This window comes from Mesocricetus auratus, unplaced genomic scaffold, assembly GCF_017639785.1.
Source record: "Mesocricetus auratus isolate SY011 unplaced genomic scaffold, BCM_Maur_2.0 Super-Scaffold_100004, whole genome shotgun sequence".
Lineage (NCBI taxonomy): Eukaryota > Metazoa > Chordata > Mammalia > Rodentia > Cricetidae > Mesocricetus > Mesocricetus auratus.
In genome coordinates, this window is record NW_024429189.1 from 81,268,661 (window position 1) to 81,290,146 (window position 21,486).

At 37.7% G+C, this 21,486-nt stretch overlaps 1 protein-coding gene across 1 annotated transcript in view; it reads right to left on the reverse strand.

The window, feature by feature from the left end:
- Positions 1-21,127, reverse strand: part of Dph6 (diphthamine biosynthesis 6) — a 117,824-nt gene extending 96,697 nt beyond the window's left edge. Inside the window, exons 1-3 of the mRNA XM_005064762.4 lie at positions 20,987-21,127; positions 17,081-17,175; positions 13,842-14,035 (exon numbers count right to left, since the gene is read on the reverse strand). Of these exons, the coding sequence (XP_005064819.3) occupies positions 13,842-14,035; positions 17,081-17,175; positions 20,987-21,009 (312 nt within the window). The 5' untranslated portion in view covers positions 21,010-21,127. The remainder of the gene's footprint in view (positions 1-13,841; positions 14,036-17,080; positions 17,176-20,986) is intronic.
- Between the last annotated feature and the right edge of the window lie 359 nt (positions 21,128-21,486).

Below are 21,486 nucleotides of genomic sequence, written 5' to 3' on the forward strand. Positions count from 1 at the left end.
AATAGAAAGAATATGCTAGTCATGTAATTAATGATGAAAAATGGCATAACAGAATTAAACACTCACAAAAGTAACAAAAACAATATGCAAAAACTTAGAAAGGAAAAACCACAATTGGGAGGTCAGGAGTGGGGTCATTTATATTGCCGCCCCTCAGCCTCCAATATAAAGGTCATAGAAAGGTCATAGGTCTACTTCCTAGCAACCAGGTCCCTAGCCCAGGAGCTCCTTCCACAGGCCTCAGTGCCATCACTTCTTTTGTTTGTTCTTTGGAGGCTCATATTCACCTCCTACCGCAGCCTCCCAAATACTGGGACTAGAGGTCTTAGCCAAAATCAGGTTTGGTAGTCCTTATTATCCCATCCCTAAAATCCTAAAATACCACTGTTTGGTCTTTTCTTTGAGAGATCATAATGCTTTCTAGATATATTGGCAGCATCCTCATTTGTTCCACCCACAAGTGGCTCACCAGATACAGAGCACAGCAATGTGATAGGAAATAATCTCATCTGATCAGAGCCTCACTGATTTTCAAGTGAAGTGTCATGATATTCCTGTGTTCCAAGATTTCTAAAACTAATGATAAAAATGTGATTTTAAGCTTTTAAAAAGAATAAAAACAGCATTTACTCCCCACAAATTTAAGAGTACGAAAGTCCACATAATATTGACTCTTAACTTTCAGGGTTAGGAATCCTGTCTTAAAGAATCACACTACCTGCTGGAGAAATGCTTCAGAGGTTAAGTGCACTGACTACTCCTCCAGAGGTCCTGGGTTCAATTCCCCACCCACATGGCAGTTCACAGCCGACAGTAACTCCAGTTCCAGGGAATGAATTTAACCCCCCTGACAAAATACCAATGAACATAAAATAAAATGAAATAAAAAAGAATCACATTATCCTACAGAGAAGTTCACAAGTCCAATTCTTACTAGACGTCTATGATCAAGCTCAGATGTTATGGTCTTTCAAAGTGAGAATCACTTGGATGAGGTCTAAGGAAATCCCCAAAATTGCTCTAAAAGAACATGGCAAAACAAAGTTCAATAAAAAAAAGCATTAAATTATGACCTGTGCCATCTTTGGGTTCACCCCTCCATACCTCTTGTGAAAATAGTCCAATTATGAGTTTACTCACATAGGACACTTGATAGGAAACACTAATTTCATAGTTCTTAGCTGAATTACACCCTGAAACAATCTAAAGGAGACTCAGGAGGGACAAACCCTTAGGTGATGAATGAATAAGGATAAATTCACTCCAAACTATTACTATAAATATGTCCTTATTAAATGTTTTTCCACATAACTACTGTTCTTTTCTCCTGTGCACAACTTACTACTAAATGTAATAATACTAATGTTTTTCTCAGTGTTCATTTACAACAGCTATTTAATATACTATTCCAGTGGAACTCTGTAAGGAATGAAATTAAATAACTCTATAGAACTTTAATGTATTATTTTGGGAACTAAGGAATAAGAGAGAAGACCCAAGGCTGACATGAAGGTGAAAGGATAAGGGAATGTGAAACAATTAATCTAGCATCTTTGCTTTAGAAATCTCAGGAGGTATCATGGGGCTGCAGAGACGGCTCAGTGGTTAAGGGTCTTGGCTACTCTTCCAGGAGACTTTGATTCAACTCCCAGCACCTTTATGGCAGCTCACAACCATCTATGACTATAGTTCTATAGAATCCAACTCTGTTGTATGGCCTCCATATGTACTTCACAAACATGCTTGTACAAGGACATATATGGAGGCAAAACATCCATATACATAAAGTAACAAAATCTAAAGCAGCATTTATACATGTCCTCAAAGCAGAAAAACAAGACAGAAAGAAAGATGGGTCCACATTTTACAGACAAAATGACTGAACTCAAGAAGAACAGAGTTCAATATACTATCTATTCTAGTCCAGGACTTCTGTTGAGACTCATAAGAAAAAAATATGCTACAACTTCAAACTTTCAAGTTACTTACAATCATAAATAAACAATAGGAGGAACAGAAATTCCACAGGAATTTAGCTAGAGATGAAAGATAATTAGATGTTGTTTTGCAGGTATCCTAACCATCACAGTAGCCGAGATGACTTTTACTGAAGAGACAAATGTGAACAGACACACTTAAGAAAACAGAACTTCACAGGAGTTTGTAGAATAAATTATGGACATCAAACCATGGGAGAGACATCATAAACACAGCACTAAAGCAACAATTCCTTACAGGCTGAAAGCCCGTTTTTATCTGCTATCATACCCAAGGGTTACAAAACCTGTTGAATCCTTATTTTGCTTGATTTAACTGTGAATAATTTTTGTATGTAATTACAGCAGTAATTTGAGCTGTGTATCTACATAGTATGTTACTATAATAAAATACATTACTATCAGGTACTTTGAATCTTTTGGGGGAATTTACAAAACTTATTTTTAAGAAACAAAGACAAAACATTTTAGGTGATGTATATTTCACAAAATTTTAAATAAGAGGTCATTAAATATTCAATTAAAAGAACTATCAAGATAAAAGTCTATTAACATTAACTTCAGTAAATGAATCCAGAATGATATGAAGCAGATTGTAAACCATGCTGCCCAAGAATAAGAAAATAGAATGTCATAAAATTTAAGAGCACAATATTTATAATATACAGTTATGTAATTGATTTTGATTATGAATATTATCCAGTAAAAGCTGTGTAAGTTATCTATGGAACTGTGAATTTAGCATGCATTTTATATAGACTTGTCACTACTGAAACACCATTAGAGCTTTCTTAATCCCCTTCAATATACACTCTTCATTTCTGTGATTGTTATTAGCCTGGTTACTACCCATATAACTTTCCAACTAGCCTAAAATCTTCATTTGCACTTAACTTTCCTATAGAATAGCATTTCTCTAATCTGCTGCCTGCATTATCGTTGCTCAACCAGATGACTTTGAAGTGAATTGTAACCCCTTCAGGGTAGTGGATTGTAATCTTAACTATAAGAACGTTAACAGTAAGAAATACATATATATGTAACTATACACATAAAACACTGTAGCTGATACACATAAATATGCATACTATTATATGCATGTACATATTAAATGTAGTACTCAAATAGGTAGGCAATCAAGTAAGAAACATAAAGAGATAAGAAATAAAAGACACACAAATGAAAGAGAAGTGAAATTATTTTCAGCAAATGGCATAATATTGTATACAGAAAAAACTAAAGTTTCTATCAGAAAACTTGTCACAACTGATAAATTCATCATGTTGCAAGATATAAACATCAATATATAAAATAGTGTCATTTTTATACAATAAGATCACCAAGAAAAAATAATGAAAGAAATTTAGTCACAAAAGCTATAACATATACTTAGGAGTAAATTTAATCAAGGAAGTAGAAGACCTTTAAAAGAAAAATTATACAACACTGAAAGAAAGTTTAAGTATATACAGACACACAATGAAAGAAACTCTCATAAACATGAATTACAAAAAAATATGTTTTGAAATTTCCATAGTAGGTAAAGCAAATGAATAGAGTGAATGAAATTCTCATAAAAATACAATGAGATTCTCCAGAAAACTGTAAGTTTCTTCAATCTCATATGAAAGCACTCACCATCTTAGACAACCAAAACAATCTAATAGGAAGGTTAAAGATGGACAGATCATAACACTTGATTTCAAGACATAATACATAATCACAGTCACTCAAAAACTTTGGTAGTATAATTAAAACAACAAACCTGTAGTAGAGAAAAAAAGAGTTGAGAAATGAGTCCATTCATCTATATAGCATTGATTCTTATCAAAGGTACCACAAACACACACTGGAGAAAGAACAAACAGCTTTATCAATAAATGATACAGGGAAAGCTGAAAAAAACTATGTGGAGATTGAACTTGACTTTGGACAATAAATAACCCAAAATGGATCAAGCATCTAAGTAAAGCAACCAGGAAACCCTAGACAAGAACCCTGGGAATACTCAACATTACTAAAGGCTAGTCTATTGTAATTTTAATAACAAACACAACAGATAGAATTATAGTACACTGTAAGGCCTCTGCACAGCAAAATAAACAACAACGAGGTAAAACAAAAGCCAGAATGAGGAAAAATAATGTTAACAGGTCACATGACAAAAGGTTAACAACTACTGTATGTAAGAAACTCATAAAATAATCCAACTAAAAAAATAACTACTCTAGATATTTCTCAAAAGATAACCAACTTGAAAATGTATGTAGAACTATCCTATTATCTAGCTATCCCACATATGTATGTGTGCATCCAATGGAAATTCCGAGAAAAAAAAAGTCAATGACAATTTCTTTTGATTACTCTGTATCTTCTCATGTCAACATAGAACAAAGCCTCTATTATATCACACTCGATATTCAATTGATTTCCTAAAACCATCTTATTATCTTTTTTCTGATAATGTCCCTAAATTTAAAAGCAAAAGCCATCATAAAACGTTCATATTAAGGATTGGAATAAATACTGCTTTGCAGAAGCTTTCAGTGCAGCACCCAGTTCAGCACCCAGATGCAACTTGGGCAGCTCACAACCCACATCTAACTCCAGCTCCAAGGGGACTCAATTCCCGAGGCCTTCATGGGAACTTTCACTCAAGAACATAAACCCCCAAACACACATCAAAACCAGTAATAAAAAAAGATCTTTATAATCTATGATTATGTTCTGTGACAATCAATACTTGAGAAATAATGCCAGGCCACCAATAAAAGAAGAAAGAAACTTTTATCAATCTCAGTAATGTGTTCTTGGTCATTTAATTGAGAACACCACAATGAGAGGATAAACCACATGTGGAAAAAAGGAAAAGCCTAGAGGACAGATACATAAATCTAACATCTTAAGATGACACAATTCCAAAAGCAGACAGCCACAAAAGGTTTCTTTGAACATAAATGGTTATACATTAAGGAAAAGATAAAAAGTCAGTGGGACAGAGACTCCAGAGTTTAGAAAGCATAAAAAAGAAATCCCATGAATAAAGTCAATTGATAAATTCCAAGAAGGTCACTGGATAAGGAAAATATAGAATATATAGGTAGTGTTCACAAAAAATATATAGACACAGTCAGCAATACCAAGTGGAGACAGTCTACAGTTGAGGAGACATAAATTAACTTGTCAAAATGAAGGAGTCTTATTTTGTAGCTTTAGGAAAAGCCTACATTCGAAAAGTTTGAGCCAGGCAGTGGTGGTGCGCACCTTTAATCCCGGCACTCAGGAAGCAGAGGCAGGTGGATCTCTGAGTTTGAGGCCAGTCTGATCTACAGAGTGAGTTCCAGGATAGCTAGGGTTACACAGAGAAACCATCTCAGGTGTGGAGGGGGGGGGGGGAGAAAAAAGAAAAGTCTGGTCCTGGGATAAGGTGATAAAGCTCTAAACTGGAAATATCATCCAACATCTATTTCCTATAGAGATTCACCACCATGTATTTCCTTACTCATGTCTGAATTTACCATCTGAAAAAGCCAAATACTATACAGCCTTACTAGCACTGAACCTGGGAGCGAAACAACACTGGTCAGCTTTGATGTTAATACTTCCTGTTTAGGGACCAGAGTCAATACTAGAAACATATTTATTGTTCCAAGGGACCAGGCTTGGGGACTGACAAGGCTTGAGACAAGCTGTGCTGGGTTGAGGAGCCAGGAGCAATCACTGCAGGGCTATATGCCCGTTTAATCCGCACTGTCTGGGTCCTCCCTGCAAATCTTGAAGCCATATTATACTTTTTTCCACTTTAAGCACTCTGGGTTCACCTCAAAGCCACTTAAGATTTTAGATTACTCTCCCACCCCAAGGATCTGAAGTGAAAAGACTCAAAGTAGTTTTTAACTATAAGCAGGTTTCCTAACACAGAGACAGTGTGAAAAGTATCTGCTCAGCATTTGTACAAAATATTCTGCAGCTGGAAATCACTCTTAGTACAGATAATACTTTCAATGTAAATACTAGGATGCCTTATTTTATGAACTTCACTATGATGCCCAAACCCATTAAGTTTCTGGACAAAACAAACAAAAAAACCAAAAATGTCACTTGACTTACATCACATAATGAAATAATACCATGGTGCTCCTCCTGCATTAGACAAATATTGAAATAAGTTTTATTTTTCTTACCTACCCTTTTCAACAATTCTTCATGAGTCCATGTATGCCAAAAATTTCCTAGGCACTTAGGATACAAAAATGGAAGAGTGAGTATTGTGTATGGTGCTGAAGGTCCAACAGCCAGAATAGCCATATAAATGACCACAGTAACACACAGGGCTACAATTAAAGAATAGAGGAGTTGCCATGAGAGACACAAGAATAAGAGAAATTACAGATTTCACAAAGGATGAAGATGAAGTTCTTCAGGAGAATAAAGAAATAAGAATTAAATAAAAGGCTTGAGACACTGGAATTAAAAAATGAAACTAAAGTGGCTACTGATTATAATATGATCAGAGGTGTGCATGGGCATGACGGGTCAGCCTAATAGGACTGTGAATTTTTGGTCATGCTCCTTAAGAGCAGGCATCTTAAGCTTGGGTATAGTCTCCCTGACAACAGTGTGGTAGAAGAGCCGCATAGAGCACAGGTGAATGACTCATTAGCAGACTGCGGCATACTACAGATGGACAAGTAGCTTGGCAAAGGTGAAGTCAAAAAGCACATTCATACTTCATCAAAGTATTAGCAACAGGCTGCAGAGATCTAATAGTAATAGCTGAGGTAAAGGGGAAGCTAAGAAAAAGTTCAAGCTTGATAGTGGGGCTGGGGTTTTGACTTGAGTGATGGGGTAAAATTCCTAAGAAGATAATATAAACTGAAATGTTCTTACAGAAACTCTTTTCAACTTGTTAAGTTTATTATGCTTACAGGATATTAAAGTCAGGAAATCATGAATAACTTAAAAATGAAGATCTCAGATTGCAAACTCAAGGCTATGGGGCCAGTGTAAATAATATATGGGAAGATGAAGGAAGAAGGGAAGAAAGAAGGCAGTGGGGAAAGAAGCCATAAAAGCAAGGAAATAGTCAGGGAATCACATATCATGGCTCCCAAGTTGTCCATATCTGGAGCCTATTAAATTCTGGAAACGTGCTGCTCTTTGAGACTCTAACATAGCCCACCCTTCTGTCAGCAAGAGCCTGATTTAAGTTGACGATCTATTATTTGTTTATGTGTGGACTATATTAATAGAATTCAGTAATCATTTCTCCACTTCTTACTCCAGAAATGGCTAGTCTAGGACTAATCAATGAGATGAAATCAACCTCTAGAAACAGTAACTGTTTTGGAATGCTGGGTCAGGCCAAAGAACAATGAAACAAAATTAGATTTTTCTTCTTTAAGCTATGTAAAACAACTAGAACTTTTCCTAGAAGAATTGGACCAGAAATAGGAGCTAACCTCTAACTGCAAGAGTCCTGACTGAATAGTGAAGATACTAGAGAGTGAAAACAACACAGGACAAAACAAAATACCACATTTGATTATCTAATTTGGTCCTATAGTTTCACTTGTTGCTAAACTTACCTTTATAGTATTTTCAACAAATTGATTAAATGGGGAGAAAGAGCCCCAACTGGATATCTCTCACCACCAAAAAAGCTTCCCGTGGTGGGAATGGGCCACATTTAATTGAGTTGTTGGCCAAGGAGGCCAGGGGAACCCTCAAACAATTGTTACTTTCCAAAAACTATCAGTAAGGCCCTATTGCTAAAAACAAGCCTACACAACTCATTGAACATGAAGAAGTCAAATTGGAGCTTACCTAGAACTTTCATCCCTACAGCCTAATGTTCATGGTACTGGAAAGCACTCTGCAAGCAACCAAAAGAGAAAGGTAAACAACAACCCCAAAACAAACTCTCCAATCTACAATGGCCTGCCTGCAAGATGACACCAGGGCAATAGTGGCACAAAGTTTATGGGAGTAACCAACCAGTATCTGATTGAATTTAAGGCCCACTCCATGGTTTGGAACCCATTCTGATATTGCTCAAGAGAACAAGAACCTAAGATCACACAGGTCAGTAATCTAAGGATAAAACAAATACTGGTGATCTGCTAAAGGAATGTAGCCATAAAATGACTACTAATGGCATTCTGATATACTCATAAATCAATGTCTTGCTCAGTCATTAACAAAAAGGCTTCTCCTCTGGGCTGGAGAGATGGTTCAGTGGATGAGAGAACTGGTTGCTCTTCCAAAATACTGGTGTTCAATTCCCAGCACCCACATGGCAGCTCAGTGCTCTGTGACTCCAATTCCAGAGGATCCAACACCCTCACAAGGACATACATTCAGGTAAAATACCAATGTACAAACTAATTGGGGACTCACAGCTAGATGATATGCAGAGAGTAAGAAATACTGGAACATTCAGTTGTACTAAATGGAGTGTCTCCATTAAATTCCTCCCCTCAGGGCTCAGGGAAGCCTGATGAAGAGAAAGGGGAAGGATCACGATCATAAGAGTCAGAGGGAAAGGAGGACATCCCGGAAACAAGCAAAGCCTTCTAAACACAGCAGGACTGACACACACATGAATGCACAGAAATGTGGCAGCATGCACAGGGCCAGCCCCAAACGAAATCTCAGCACTGAGAGAAGTGTTGGACACAAGCCACAAGCTTTCATCCTTAACCTAGAGGCTATTTGCAGTTGATAGCCACTTGTAAATGAAAGAATAGTTCTCTCCAACAGAATCTCACTGGGGATACAAACCACTCAAGGGCAGGTCCCACTCCCAGAACTAGATGGCCAACATAAAAAGAATTCAATGGCAACTTTGGAGGAGCTTTGTCTCATAACGTTTTGCCAGGGCATCTATTTTAATTATAGGTCCTCTGCGTACATAGTATGGCTTCCAGTTTTGTGTTTTTATGGGATTCCTGTGTATGCTAATATGTGGCTCTTTGTCTATATGTTTCTCTTGCTTTTTCTTTTTTATCTGACTCTCTTTCTTCTGTTTGTTTTGTCTTCTTCTGATTTTTTTGTTTCTGTATTATCTTATTTTATTATTCTTTGGATGCCTGTTTATCTTCTAAGGAAAGTTAGAAAGGGTATGGATTTGGATAGGAGGGGAGGTAGGATGGATCTCAGACAAACTGGGGAGGGGAAACCATAACAAGAATGTATTATATGAAAAAAATCTATTTTTAGTAAAAGAAAAAGAAAGTGGCTGGCTAGGACATTCTCTCCCTACTAATAAATAAGTTCTCAGAGAATGTAACATAGTAATGAACAATTCTAAAAACAAAGGTAGAGGTATTTTGGTTTTGTATTGTAGTTTACAAAACAAACAAAAAATAGTATTCATTTATTAGCCTTCTTTCAACAGTAAATATTCCATTTTTAAGAATAAAAAAGCAATTATTCATTAATTACCATGTTCAAGTTATACATAAACATTAAGAAATTAAATGTCAGCATCAAGTTGAGATGCCTATGAGAAAATGAATACAAGAGAAGTGTAAATGGTTAAAAAAAGAAGACTGAAGCTGAATGTTCAAGTTACAGAAGTACTTTAAATATATTCCATTAAAATGAAGTTAACATGGGTTTCTGGATGCTGAAATTCTATTAAAATGACACAAGAGTGCAATCTATCAAAAACAGGAACAGGAGGAAGAGCTCAGAGTAAAATATCTCAACTTCTTGCTTGAGTCAGGAAGAAGATAAAAGAATGATAATTGATGAAACGGCCAAGAAAGCATAATATACTGTGGCCTGGAAAAGAACAAGGGTAGAAGAAGCAGGTGAGGCTACACTATCATTAACTCCAGGTTCACAAGTTGGAGTCAAATGTCTGAGAGAACTAAAACCAACATATTCACAGTCAGATTTTCTCTTATTCTTATACAATATGAGAAAAAGATGCAAAGAAACCAGCAATAGTTGAGGGGTGTGTGGCTACTTTAGAAAAAGAAAATCATCTATATGGAAAAAGAAATATCTTTTAAAATCTCAGTATAAAACTGAGATTCCAGAAGCACTCTCAAAAAACATGTTACAAACAGACAAGAAGCTGGGGACATGGTGCAGCAGGTAAGGTGCTTCCTGGAAAGCATGAGACATAAGCTATACTGGAGTTCAGATATCCAGCATCTAGGTAAAAACAGTAACAACAACAAACAAAATTATACACAGTAGCTTGTCTGTATTCCCAATGCTGCGGATGCGGAAAAAGTAAGATTATTGCAGCTTACTGGCCAGGTACTGTATTCTGTCCAATTCTAGGCCAAGTCAGAAATTCTGTGTCAAAAAATAAGGTAAAGAAGCAGTTGAGAAAGTGACCTACTATCAACCTCTAGCCTCCACATGTGCACGCGCGCACACACACACACACACACACACACACACACACACACACACACACACACAGAGAGAACAGACTGGACTAGGAACTCAAGCCCATTCTGCTCAATCAAGGAACATCTTCTCCTTAAAAATTACAAAGGCACGAAAAAAATATTTGGGAAAATAGAAGTTAGATAACTTCTTACCAGGCAGTACTGGAGGTAAAGGAAACATGAAGAAAATCAAGAAGAGAAAAATCATCAAACAAGTAACAAAAGAGGACTTGCCATGGCCATCCTTACACTGTAAGTCCTCTGGCTCTGCCATTTTTTGTTATATTTGACATTAAATATGTCCCTTTCAAAATAAAAAAGTAAAAGGCAATGGGCTATTAAATATCTATGTCCCATAGTAAACATCTCTCCATGCAAGTAGAAGTTACCTTCTGCCAGTCACCATTGACTCTATTCTGTTAGGACCAAACCATTCCTGGTCCAGTCGATACAGCCAGAGGTAGGCCCTATTGTAAATGGGCTAGACATACAGGTTGTCATGTAGACTTTAAGGTTGTCATCAACCAAGGGTAAGCTTTTAAAGAGACATCCTACAAGCAGGCAATTATAGTACATTTACAGGAAAGCATGTGTTGATGTTCACTAAAAACTGTGGGCAAAATACAAACATTTACAAAGTGTAAGACTTTGAAAGGATTGGCCATTTAGAATGTCCTAAAGAAACATTTTACTGAATTGGGAACAGTGGGAAGAAACCTCAGATCTAGAATGAAACAGTATAAATCAGTAGAGGAAAGAAAATTTATGGATCCTTAGATATGGTTTTATAGAAAAAAGATGCTAATTTGTATCTTCTAATATGCTTTATTAAAAAACCTTACAATTAATAAATTACCAGCTTCAGAAAAGGAAGGTTACACTACATTAAACTAAAAAAGAATCACAATTACACTTCAATACTAGGATATGAAAGACAAGTCATAAAACCAAATATCTTACAAACACCTTCAGATACTATATCAGACTCACAGCTACCTAACAATTGAAGAGATATGATAGACTGCTACATTTCTGTTAGTTTTTCTGACTTCAACAAAACAGGAGACTTGCAATTCTTCACCTCTTCAAGTTTATGATTCTAAGACTTTGCTACTTAATCAAATTGAATTATTTGCAAAATGGAGTTCACCCTAGACAAAATATGGCTCTCATGGTTAAAGGGAAAAATGCATAAAAACAAGAGAGAAGTAACACAACAGTATAACCTGTTAGGAATAAACAATTTAAACAAAAGTAAGTCCTGGTGCTTCAATATAGCATTAACATTCAAAAGATTAAAGTGCAATTCTTTTACCTAGCAACAGTTGAGGCAAACTTGGAAATTATAGCCTTTCTCAAGTTAGTTTTTCTTTTCCATAATTACTCAAGTTTTCATTAGGATATATGAGACCTCTACTAGAATCTTTGTACCAGGGATTTGCAAATGGATTTAACTTTAAAAGCTTAGCTATATAATTTCTTTCATAAAAGTAATATATTTCTGATATTGATGTCTTTAAAATATCCTATAGTAAAATTAATATTTTTACACAGGAAAAGAAGGAACTATTTAGTCCCAGACAACTTGATAACATCTCTTTCAACTATAGTTATAATTATCATGTATGAAATTGCAAAGCAGAAGTTGTCAAGATTTAACATTAGCATTAATTTATGTCATAATTGACGGTTACTATCAAGATAATGGCAAAGCATCCATTTCTCCAAAGACACCATGGAGAGAAAGGGGATTTCTTCTTAATTACTACTAATCTGTTCACTTTTAATTAAACTGATTAGTAATTTATTATCATTCCCTTTCCTGGATGGCTGTTATTATCACAGGATTTCTTCAAAGTTACCACATTTGTGATTTTTAAGCAACCCAGTTATTTTTAGTGCAAGATCCACCATTTTGTAATATTGATTTATACTGAAATGTCAATATCCAGTTTCAGTGTATTTGGAGAACCAAATGTGAAAATACAAGATCTATACTGCGTTTTTACATCTCCAAGTGAACAATGTTAGCTGCCCCTTTCTGGAGAGACAACCATGCTTCCTCCTTGTTTGGTAATCAAGTAGCTACAATGAGCATGCAGCTTCCAAGGACAGTCTCTGCAGAGTATCCACTTCGTATGCTGTCCAACTAAACTGCAAGCTGCAAAACAACAGTTCCCTGTGCTTCTTTGTAAGATAAAAACGTTCTGACAAAAAATAGGAACTGTTTTAATTAAACTACTTTAAATGTACTTAGGCATCTGGTCATTTTCTTAATCAAAACTGTTAAAACAGAGCTTTGATTAATATCATCTATTTGGGACTAGGAATGTTCATTACAAAACTTTGGAGAGGGCTGAACTTCTCACAGAGTGAAGATATGTAATGGTACAGGAAAGAACGGAAAGTTTTTTTCTTTCCCCTGTAAAAATATTGAGATACTAGGTACACACTGACTTAAGTTCCCCATCAGTATGCCTTATGTGAACTGATGATGTATAAGGGCTGAATAAACATTTGTATTGAGGAAGAACACTGAACCATCCACATGTAATTGATTATCAATGAGAATGCAGTGGTAATTGTTCAGTATAATCTCCTTCAGCATTCACTGAGTGAAGTATCTACTAGATACATGAACCTACATTTTTCTCCAAAATTTTGTGTGCTGGAACTATTCATGAATGAATGATGGACAACAAAATACATCAGTCATGTTCTTTGTTCCTGTTCTTACTCTTGCAACTAGAAAGTGTAATCTAATAAAGAAACAGAACTCATCAGTTTGTTTAGTAGGGATTCTAAACGAAATCTGCTTAAGGAAAAACAAAAAAGATTGAATGCTATTGGTTTTTAATATCCTGAAGAAAAAGAAGTATCATTTAACAAGGGGGTTAGAATGAAGGCTATGCAGTTAAAAGTGCTGGTACCTGGTTCAGTCCTACGCTGGTTCCTGGGGGTGGTGGGGGCATAGGAGGATGGGAGGGAGAGGGAACTGGGATCAGTATGCAAAATAAGATTGTTTTTAATTTAAATTTAAAAAAAGAAAAAAGTGCTGGTACCTGGCACCCACATGGAAGTTTACAACCATCTATAACTCTAGTTTCAGGTAATGTAATTCTCTTTTCTGGCCTCCATAGGTACCAGGTATGCACATGGTACACAAGCATATATGCAGGCAAAACACACATACACATAAAATAAAAAGAATAGAAAATTTTCATGCAACAAGCCTAAAGGCACATTTATACTCAAAGTCTTATTTTTCCACAGTCTATAAAGACCTACTAACATTTTTTGTTACCTTCTCCTCAAAAGATAAAATATACTTTCAAAGAATTAGCTGGACTATGAACAGTTGCAAAGTATTTAATACTAAGTAACTCAATAAACCAAAGTTACAAAGTTCAAAAAGGATAGTTACTCTGCATACCTTAACCAGTTTCAATAATTCATAGAGATCTTCAACCTCATCGCCTTCACACCTGCTATACATTCTTCCTGTCTCCAAGCTTCTTCCTCTTATGGTTCTGCGGTACAGGGGAAGAGCCATAGCTTCTGCATACAGGTCAATTGCATGGTGACCCACTGTCTGATACATGTAGCTATCCAGCTCATCTGACTCCACTGTAAGAGTTATGTAGAAATAATTAGTAAGACAAAGCAAAAACAAATAGACTTTAAAAAGTAACTTTTACCACTTGAAGAATAGTCTACACCAAGCTTAAAAACTTATAAGTAAAATAATATATAAGCATTTGCCCACAGCTAAATTTAGTTCATTTCAGCTCTAATCATCTGTGTTTCTAATTATTAACAGGATTACATTTATATTTTTAAAATTATATGCAACATTTAAAGATGAGTAATGTATCTAATAAATTTTAAATTACTCAGAAATTATATGACATAAGTTTATTCAAATCATTCAGGTTATTCAAAAATCATCTAGACTTTAATAAAACATTTTCTTAAATAGATACCTACTTAGTAAGTGATACATATTTGGCAGAAAAAAAAGATATACTTGGTATATCTAATAAAATCTATACATGAACAAAATATACACATGTAAATTCAATATTAGTTACAGCAGTTACCAAAATATTGGAAACATGATAATTAAATCTAATCCATGATACAATCACCAGTTGTCTCAAGATTCCACAAATATCATTATGGGTAAAGAATTTACTACAGCATTATTTGTAATAAATTAAGAGCTATGCTATAGTCGTATAATAAAGTGATATGCAGTCTTTCATGCACTTTCTAAACTGTATTCTCCAGACTACAAATCCTGTAAGATGTTAATACTTAAAAGGGGGGGGTAATTATGCATCAAGTATGTTTTAAATGTAGCTAAATAAGTCTAATTAGATGAGTTTGCTGAAATTTTTCATAGACTAATATGCTTTCACTTCCTCCAGTAAGAGGACTGAGTATGAATATCTCAAAATGATTCCCATGCCGTTTACATTTCATACAGAGAAGACAGAAAAAAACATAATGAGACGAATATTTAGTGCAACTGAAACTGTTCACAATATGTTAAGTAGCAAAATACCAGACTACAAAATAGTTTTGACAGACACATATGTACAGGTATGTTTTCAACTGTGGAAATAGTCTATTAAAGGGAATGAATAACAGTGTAAACGTCCTTCAATGCTATCATATGCCATCTCATTTTGGCTCATCAGATTTCTGACCCCCACAGCTGTAAATAAAAGGGTCCAGCCAAAGAAACACACCCTGAGCACAGCCAAAGAAACACACTTTGGCCCTACAACAAGAACCAAAGAAATGCACCCTGACCCTGAAACCAGTGCCAAAGAAACACACTTTTCCCTGGAATCAGAGTCAGTGAAAGAAATACATCCTGGCCCTAAAATTAGAGCCAAAAGGCTAAAAAGGACCAGAGAAAGAAACACACTTTGGCCCTAAAACCAGAGCCAAATCTGACCCTAACCCTTTGCAGAAAACTAAACAATCCTTGAGCAGGAGCTCTAGCTAATATGAGCTCAGCTTTGAAATCTGACCAATCCCCACCCTGGAAGCCCTATATAAACCCTGTGTCTGTTCAGCTTGTGACTGTTTGTGCTACCCGGCTGTCCTCTGCCACTCTAGAAGAAGGCAGCCCCTCTCCTGGATTCTTCCCTCCCAATAAACCCTTTGATGAGCTTTGGGTGAAGACCTTCTTTTGCAGCAGAGCAGGGACGACCCTGGGCAGAGCAGAGCTAGCAGGGCTGTAACACTTTTGCTGGGGAAACCTTCCCCTGACAGAGCTGAGTTCTTACACTCAGCTCTCTACTCTCCTCAGAGCAGAGCTGAACTGTAGCAACTTCCACCAGGGAAACCTTCTCCTGCCTGAGCAAAACTGCTACACTGGGCAAACATTCACAGATGGAAGACCCTCTCCTGCTGGGAAAGCCTTTCCCTGAGGCAGGGCTGTAAGCTGCTAAGCTTACTGTGGCCTGTGCTAGTCCTTGGCTCCCAAATTCCAGGATACCTTTTCCATCTGGGCTGTGTAACACTTAGTATTCTGTGACTCCCGAGTGCCAGAATACCTGTCCTATTCGATCCATCCAAAATGCCTACAACAGCGGCCTGGCTTCCTACAAAACAAGACTTACACATTATTATAAGTCTACTTGTCACCCCAATATGAACCAGATTTAGTCAAATCACTCTAAAACTTTCCCTCTTTCATCCAACCAAGTTAGAGTGAATACTTAATGTATTTTTACTAAAAAATAGGGTTCAAATAAATTTATTCCTTAAAACAAGCTTCATAGCAAGAAGCATCCTGAAATTAGTACAACTACTAAACACTGTAATGGCTTCAAAACCCAATATATGTTTATTAGGGCTCCTGAAGTCCTGACCACAACAACCTCCTGAGTGGAAGCTACATAGTAGCAACTGGGGTGAGAGCAAACAAAACCAAAGGCTCCACTGTCACCTAATGCACTTCAATTAACATACCACAAAGGCTCCTACTACAGCCTTCAAGAGATGCTCTGTTGCACATTATCCTCATTGATGGGGATGAATTCTTTCCAGAGTACATACTGAAAACCCATGCTGTGAAAAACATGATAGGTTGTGAATACATTATACCCAGCTTTGCTCATCAATGGAACCATGCATTCCTCAGTGAGGTTCCTTTCAGAGCATTTAAAGAGAGAAAAAAAATCATTCAGTGACACATTCAACAGTTCAACATCCTGGTGACATTAAATCAACATTATCAAACTCTGTCCATTGTTGACCCACAACAATCTATTCTCTTCTACACTGATTATACAGGGTAAGTTGATACTCCCAGCTTCCAGAATTATTCAAATACCCACCGAAGGAAACTGGCTAATTCAAATGAGTTCAGTACTCACTGGTCCACCAATAGACATCTACCACAGGTACAGAACTTCCAAGAGAGTCTAAAACACTACATCTGCTCTCAAGAGGCTCAGAATCTATTGAAGAGTACACAGGGAAGGCTTACTTGCTATGCTACACCTAAGAGAGCTAAGGGCATCTTTTCAATAGTGGCATTCATATAGTATAAACTAAGAACCAATGAAGCATCAGACTGTTTCTTACCAACTTGCAATACTGAAGCTAAGTTGCAGCTATTTAGAGAGTGGTCCAAAACAGTCACACACTTACCTTTGTTTTCATCTGGTCTCAGATTTGCTAAAGCAACAATGTGATGCCCTGCGGCAATGCACTGCATCATGTTGTAACAGCTGTCCTTCCCACCACTGAAAAACAAAGAGTGGAGAGAAGGGCATGAATGTCAGGCTCCTGATCATCATTAAACACAGAGTCACTGGACATCAAAATTGATCACATAGTTATTTTGCTTTTCAGACTCCATGAGAGACTATTTCACATTTACAGTATAACAGGACATATTTGTAAATAAGAAGAAAACTGAACACATGAATCTGAATGTCTAAGGCTGCTATATCTAGGAACTTATGAAACTGCAGGCATCTATAATACAGAAGTTCTAAACAAGGTACATTTGTGACAGTGGTTTTATGTAAGATAATAAGTGTTATGCACATAATAAATTATTCAAAATGATATCCTAGCTAAATGCTTATTCCATATAGTCCTTGGATGAAAGTCCCTAATTTAAAAAAATAAATTTAAGGGTACAGAGATGGTTTGGTGGTTAAGAGCACCAGATGCTCTTCCTCAAGACCTGGGTTCAACACCAAGCACTCACATGGATGCTTACAGCTATCTCTAATTCCAGTTCTAGGGATCCACTACCATTGTGGTCTCCATAAGCACCAGGACAGCAAGTAGTGTGCAGATATATACATGCATGTAACACACCCATAGAAATAAAGTAAAACATTACTTAATCTCGTCCAACTACAGGAAAGCCATCTATTGGCTTCCAATACCCATCAAAAGATGATACTAAAATCTCAATCCAAACTGTAATAGGCCTTGATATGCTTGATTCTAAATTCTATCCAATGACAATCCAAATGCTGACATATATCAATAGTCAAGCATTACCATAATCAGTATGTTAAGCATCACTGCCTAGACAATTTCATTGCAGGACTTCTCAAGAGGAAGAGAATACAAAGGAGTGTATTAGAAAGCTGAGGGGCCTGAATGTGAGTGACAGTTGGGGGGACTTGGGCAGTTTCTGGGGCCACTAGCAGTGGAACCAGTATTTATCCCTAGTGCAAAAACTGGCTCTTTGGAGCCCATTCCCTATGGAGGGTTACTCTCTCAGCCTAAATATAGGGGGAAGGGCCTTGGTCATGACCCAAATGATGTGACAGACTTTGATCCCCCATTGGAGGCCTCACCCTCTCTGAGGAGTGGATTGGGGAGTGATGGGGGGGGAACAGGAAGGGCAGGAGGGGGAGGGAACTAGGATTGGTATATAAAATAAGATTGTTTTAAATTAAAAAAAGAAAGTCCCAGGGTTCTTTTTTCATATGTGCTCCATAACTTTCTCTCTCAGATCTTATAACTGTGTTTCCCCTAAACAAGAAACAAACAACAAATAAAGTTGTATAATATATTAATGAGTCAAGGGTAAACATTCACAATCATTACTTAGCTTTGTGCTTTAAAATATTTCAAGCCTTTAAATATGGTTTCAAAGTATTTCCAAACCATATTCTGTAAAATGTGGAGTATTCAAAGAACAAATAGCTTTCAAGGGCAAGGAATCTGATGAATGCTGACAACTCTCCTATCCTTTCCTCTCCTCTTAGAACTCCATAAAGCAGCTAAGTACAGTCAGTCCCTCTGTCAACCCTCCAAAGCAGAGGGTTTCACATCTGTGAATTCAGATGACTGTAATAAAAATGTTTTAGGGGCATTCACCTGTATTGAACATAAAGCTTTTTTAAATTAATTCACTAAGACGTACAATGTAACAGCTATTAACATAGCATTTATTCTATAGGTATCATATCATCTAAAGACAGATTAAGGCATATGGTGAGAGGATGAATATCATGGGTTCTACATATCATTTTGTTTTGTTTTGTTTTTCCAGACAGGGTTTCTCTGTGACTTTGGAGACTTTCCTGGAACTAGCTCTTGTAGACCAGGCTGGTCTCGAACTCACAGAGACCCACCTGCGTCGGCCTCCCAAGTGCTGGGAAAAAAGGTGTGTGCCACCACTGCCCCACTCTCATATCATTTTATACAGAGTACTGTGTAACTGAAGATTTGGGTATGCCTGGGGATCCTGAAAGTAATCCCATAAATAACTGAGCACACTGTGTCACCTGATCAGTCCTGCAGAACAGATTTTTACTTTCTAAACCTAGGAACAAGCTTAGGCACAATGTATTTGGGCTTATATGTTCCATACACATTTACAAATCCTGCCTAGATAGTCTTCAAGTTTACATTCAACAGAGAAATTCTGTAGGCTACTTAAGCCCTTCATCTAGTGATATATAAGAATGTGTTTCATTTTGTCCTAAAATATACTTCATACCCAATCAATTGTTGTATACACACATTCAAATACACACATACAATGATACAATGCAAATAGACTTATCACAATGAATTTTAAATGTACATTTAGATGTTATACACAATTATATAGAATATGGAGACCTAATATACAGTACACATAAACAGGTCTATCTCCTAACATACAGTTCTTTAAAATGTGGCAATTTTTTCAAACAGCACTTCATTATTCAGTAACTTATTATCAAAGTAAGATACACTGAATATTGAGTATTTGGGGGAACAAACCATCCTGATCTTTTCTCCTCTCCAGTTTCCCCTGTTCTATCACTCAGTTGAGCTTTCTGTGAACTAAATACCAAGCACTAGCTTCCTGGCCTACTTTTACCTCTCATCTCCTTTCACCAAATAATCATAATGGTAAAAATTCATTATTCCCTTTATGGGAAAAATTATTAAATTACAGTGGCATTACAGTATAATTTCCTTTAAAAGGCATAAAATTAACAGGACTGGCATTTTTCCTGTCACTACAGAGGCACTGAAATATGGCTTATCAAGAGTCTTATGAAACATTGTCAACTAGCATCAGTAACCTAGGGCATTAAACAAGAACGCTTATGTATGCCTCATTGTGCCAACAAAAACGACTGAAGCGATGTAATGTAATGGAAGTTACACTTTACTGGTGTCTCAATCTCAAGAAACGAAATATTTAAAGGCTTTAAGCATGTCTCTAACATTGCTAGTATTTCTGTAATCATTTACAGAAACTGAAACAGATCCAGGTCGTTTTGTTTATAAGCTACAGTATCCGGACTTCTAAGTAAGTTACTATGGATTTCAAATCACTTTTGGGATATGACTTGGGTAGTCCAAGGTCAATAAAGCAGACAGGGTTTCTCTGTATTGTTTCGGAGGCTGTCGGTCCAGCCTGGCCTCGAACTCACAGAGGTCCGCCTGCCTCTGCCTCCCGAGTGCTGGGATTAAAGGCGTGCACCACCACCGCCCGGCTAAGCAAATTCTTTTTATCCAGTGCAAGTTCAATCACATCTAGCTTAAACCAGCACAGCTTCAACTCCACCCAGAGGGAATCTCTCTCTTGTCAGTAGGTGTTCCAATGCAGGTGTTTATAACACGTATGAGCAAAGCAACCTCAAGCCACTTAGGGATCCTAAGGCTAGCCCTGCCAAGCTAGGGCTGTGGGGTGTGAGATGAGAGCGAGTCAGGCCAGTGACAGCCTGGGGAAGATCTGTAAAAATCGAAGGGAACTACAGAGGATGAAAACTGCAAACAAGGAAGCGGAATTAACAGCGGCTCTGGCCACAGTTCAGAGGATTAAAGTCCAGCAGGTGTGGTGAGCATGCGCCCACGGCTGAGGACCCAGCCACCGCTGCTGTTCAGCTTAGCCACCGACGCCAGAGAGGAAGCGGGCGTGCCGGGGCCCTGGGCCCGGGCTGCGGATCGTCCCGCCTCTTCCGGTGGCCGGGGCGCCGACCCGCCCACACGGCTCCCCCAGAAGCCGTTCCCGAGGCGTCTACAGCGGCCGCGTCGGGACCTAGCCTTGCCCGGGAGGAGGGAGACGGAGCCGCTCCTCTTTACCTGATCAGGCCCGCCACCCTCATGGTGCGTGCGGTGCGCGTGCGTGCGGCAAGAGCGGACGACAGGCCCGGGCCCTGTAGCGGAGTCACTGACGCGCGGGTGGGTCCTCGGCTGGGTGTCTCCTGCACTGCCTGTCCGCGACCATCATACTGCCCCTTCAGCACCTTGCTGAACACCCGGGCGCACATTAGCTAGTCTCAACACCTGTTACCTGCTACATGGATATACTGGGCCCGGGGGGTGGAGGGATGCGTGAGGGTAGGGGGGATTTAGGCACAACTTAACCACCCAAGTAAGGGCACTGAAGCTGCCGGGGAGAAGGGCAAGGCCCTTGTTAAACTGGTTTGAGAGTGCTGGGTTTATCTGGCATGTAAACTCGAAGTTGCAAGCTCTTTCCTTTCTTCAGCAATCCCAGAAACCATTACTATCTGTCTATTTAACTTTGAGACTTCCATCTCTGCCCTGCGAGCCAGTGAGGCTACATGACGTAGACCTCGGGT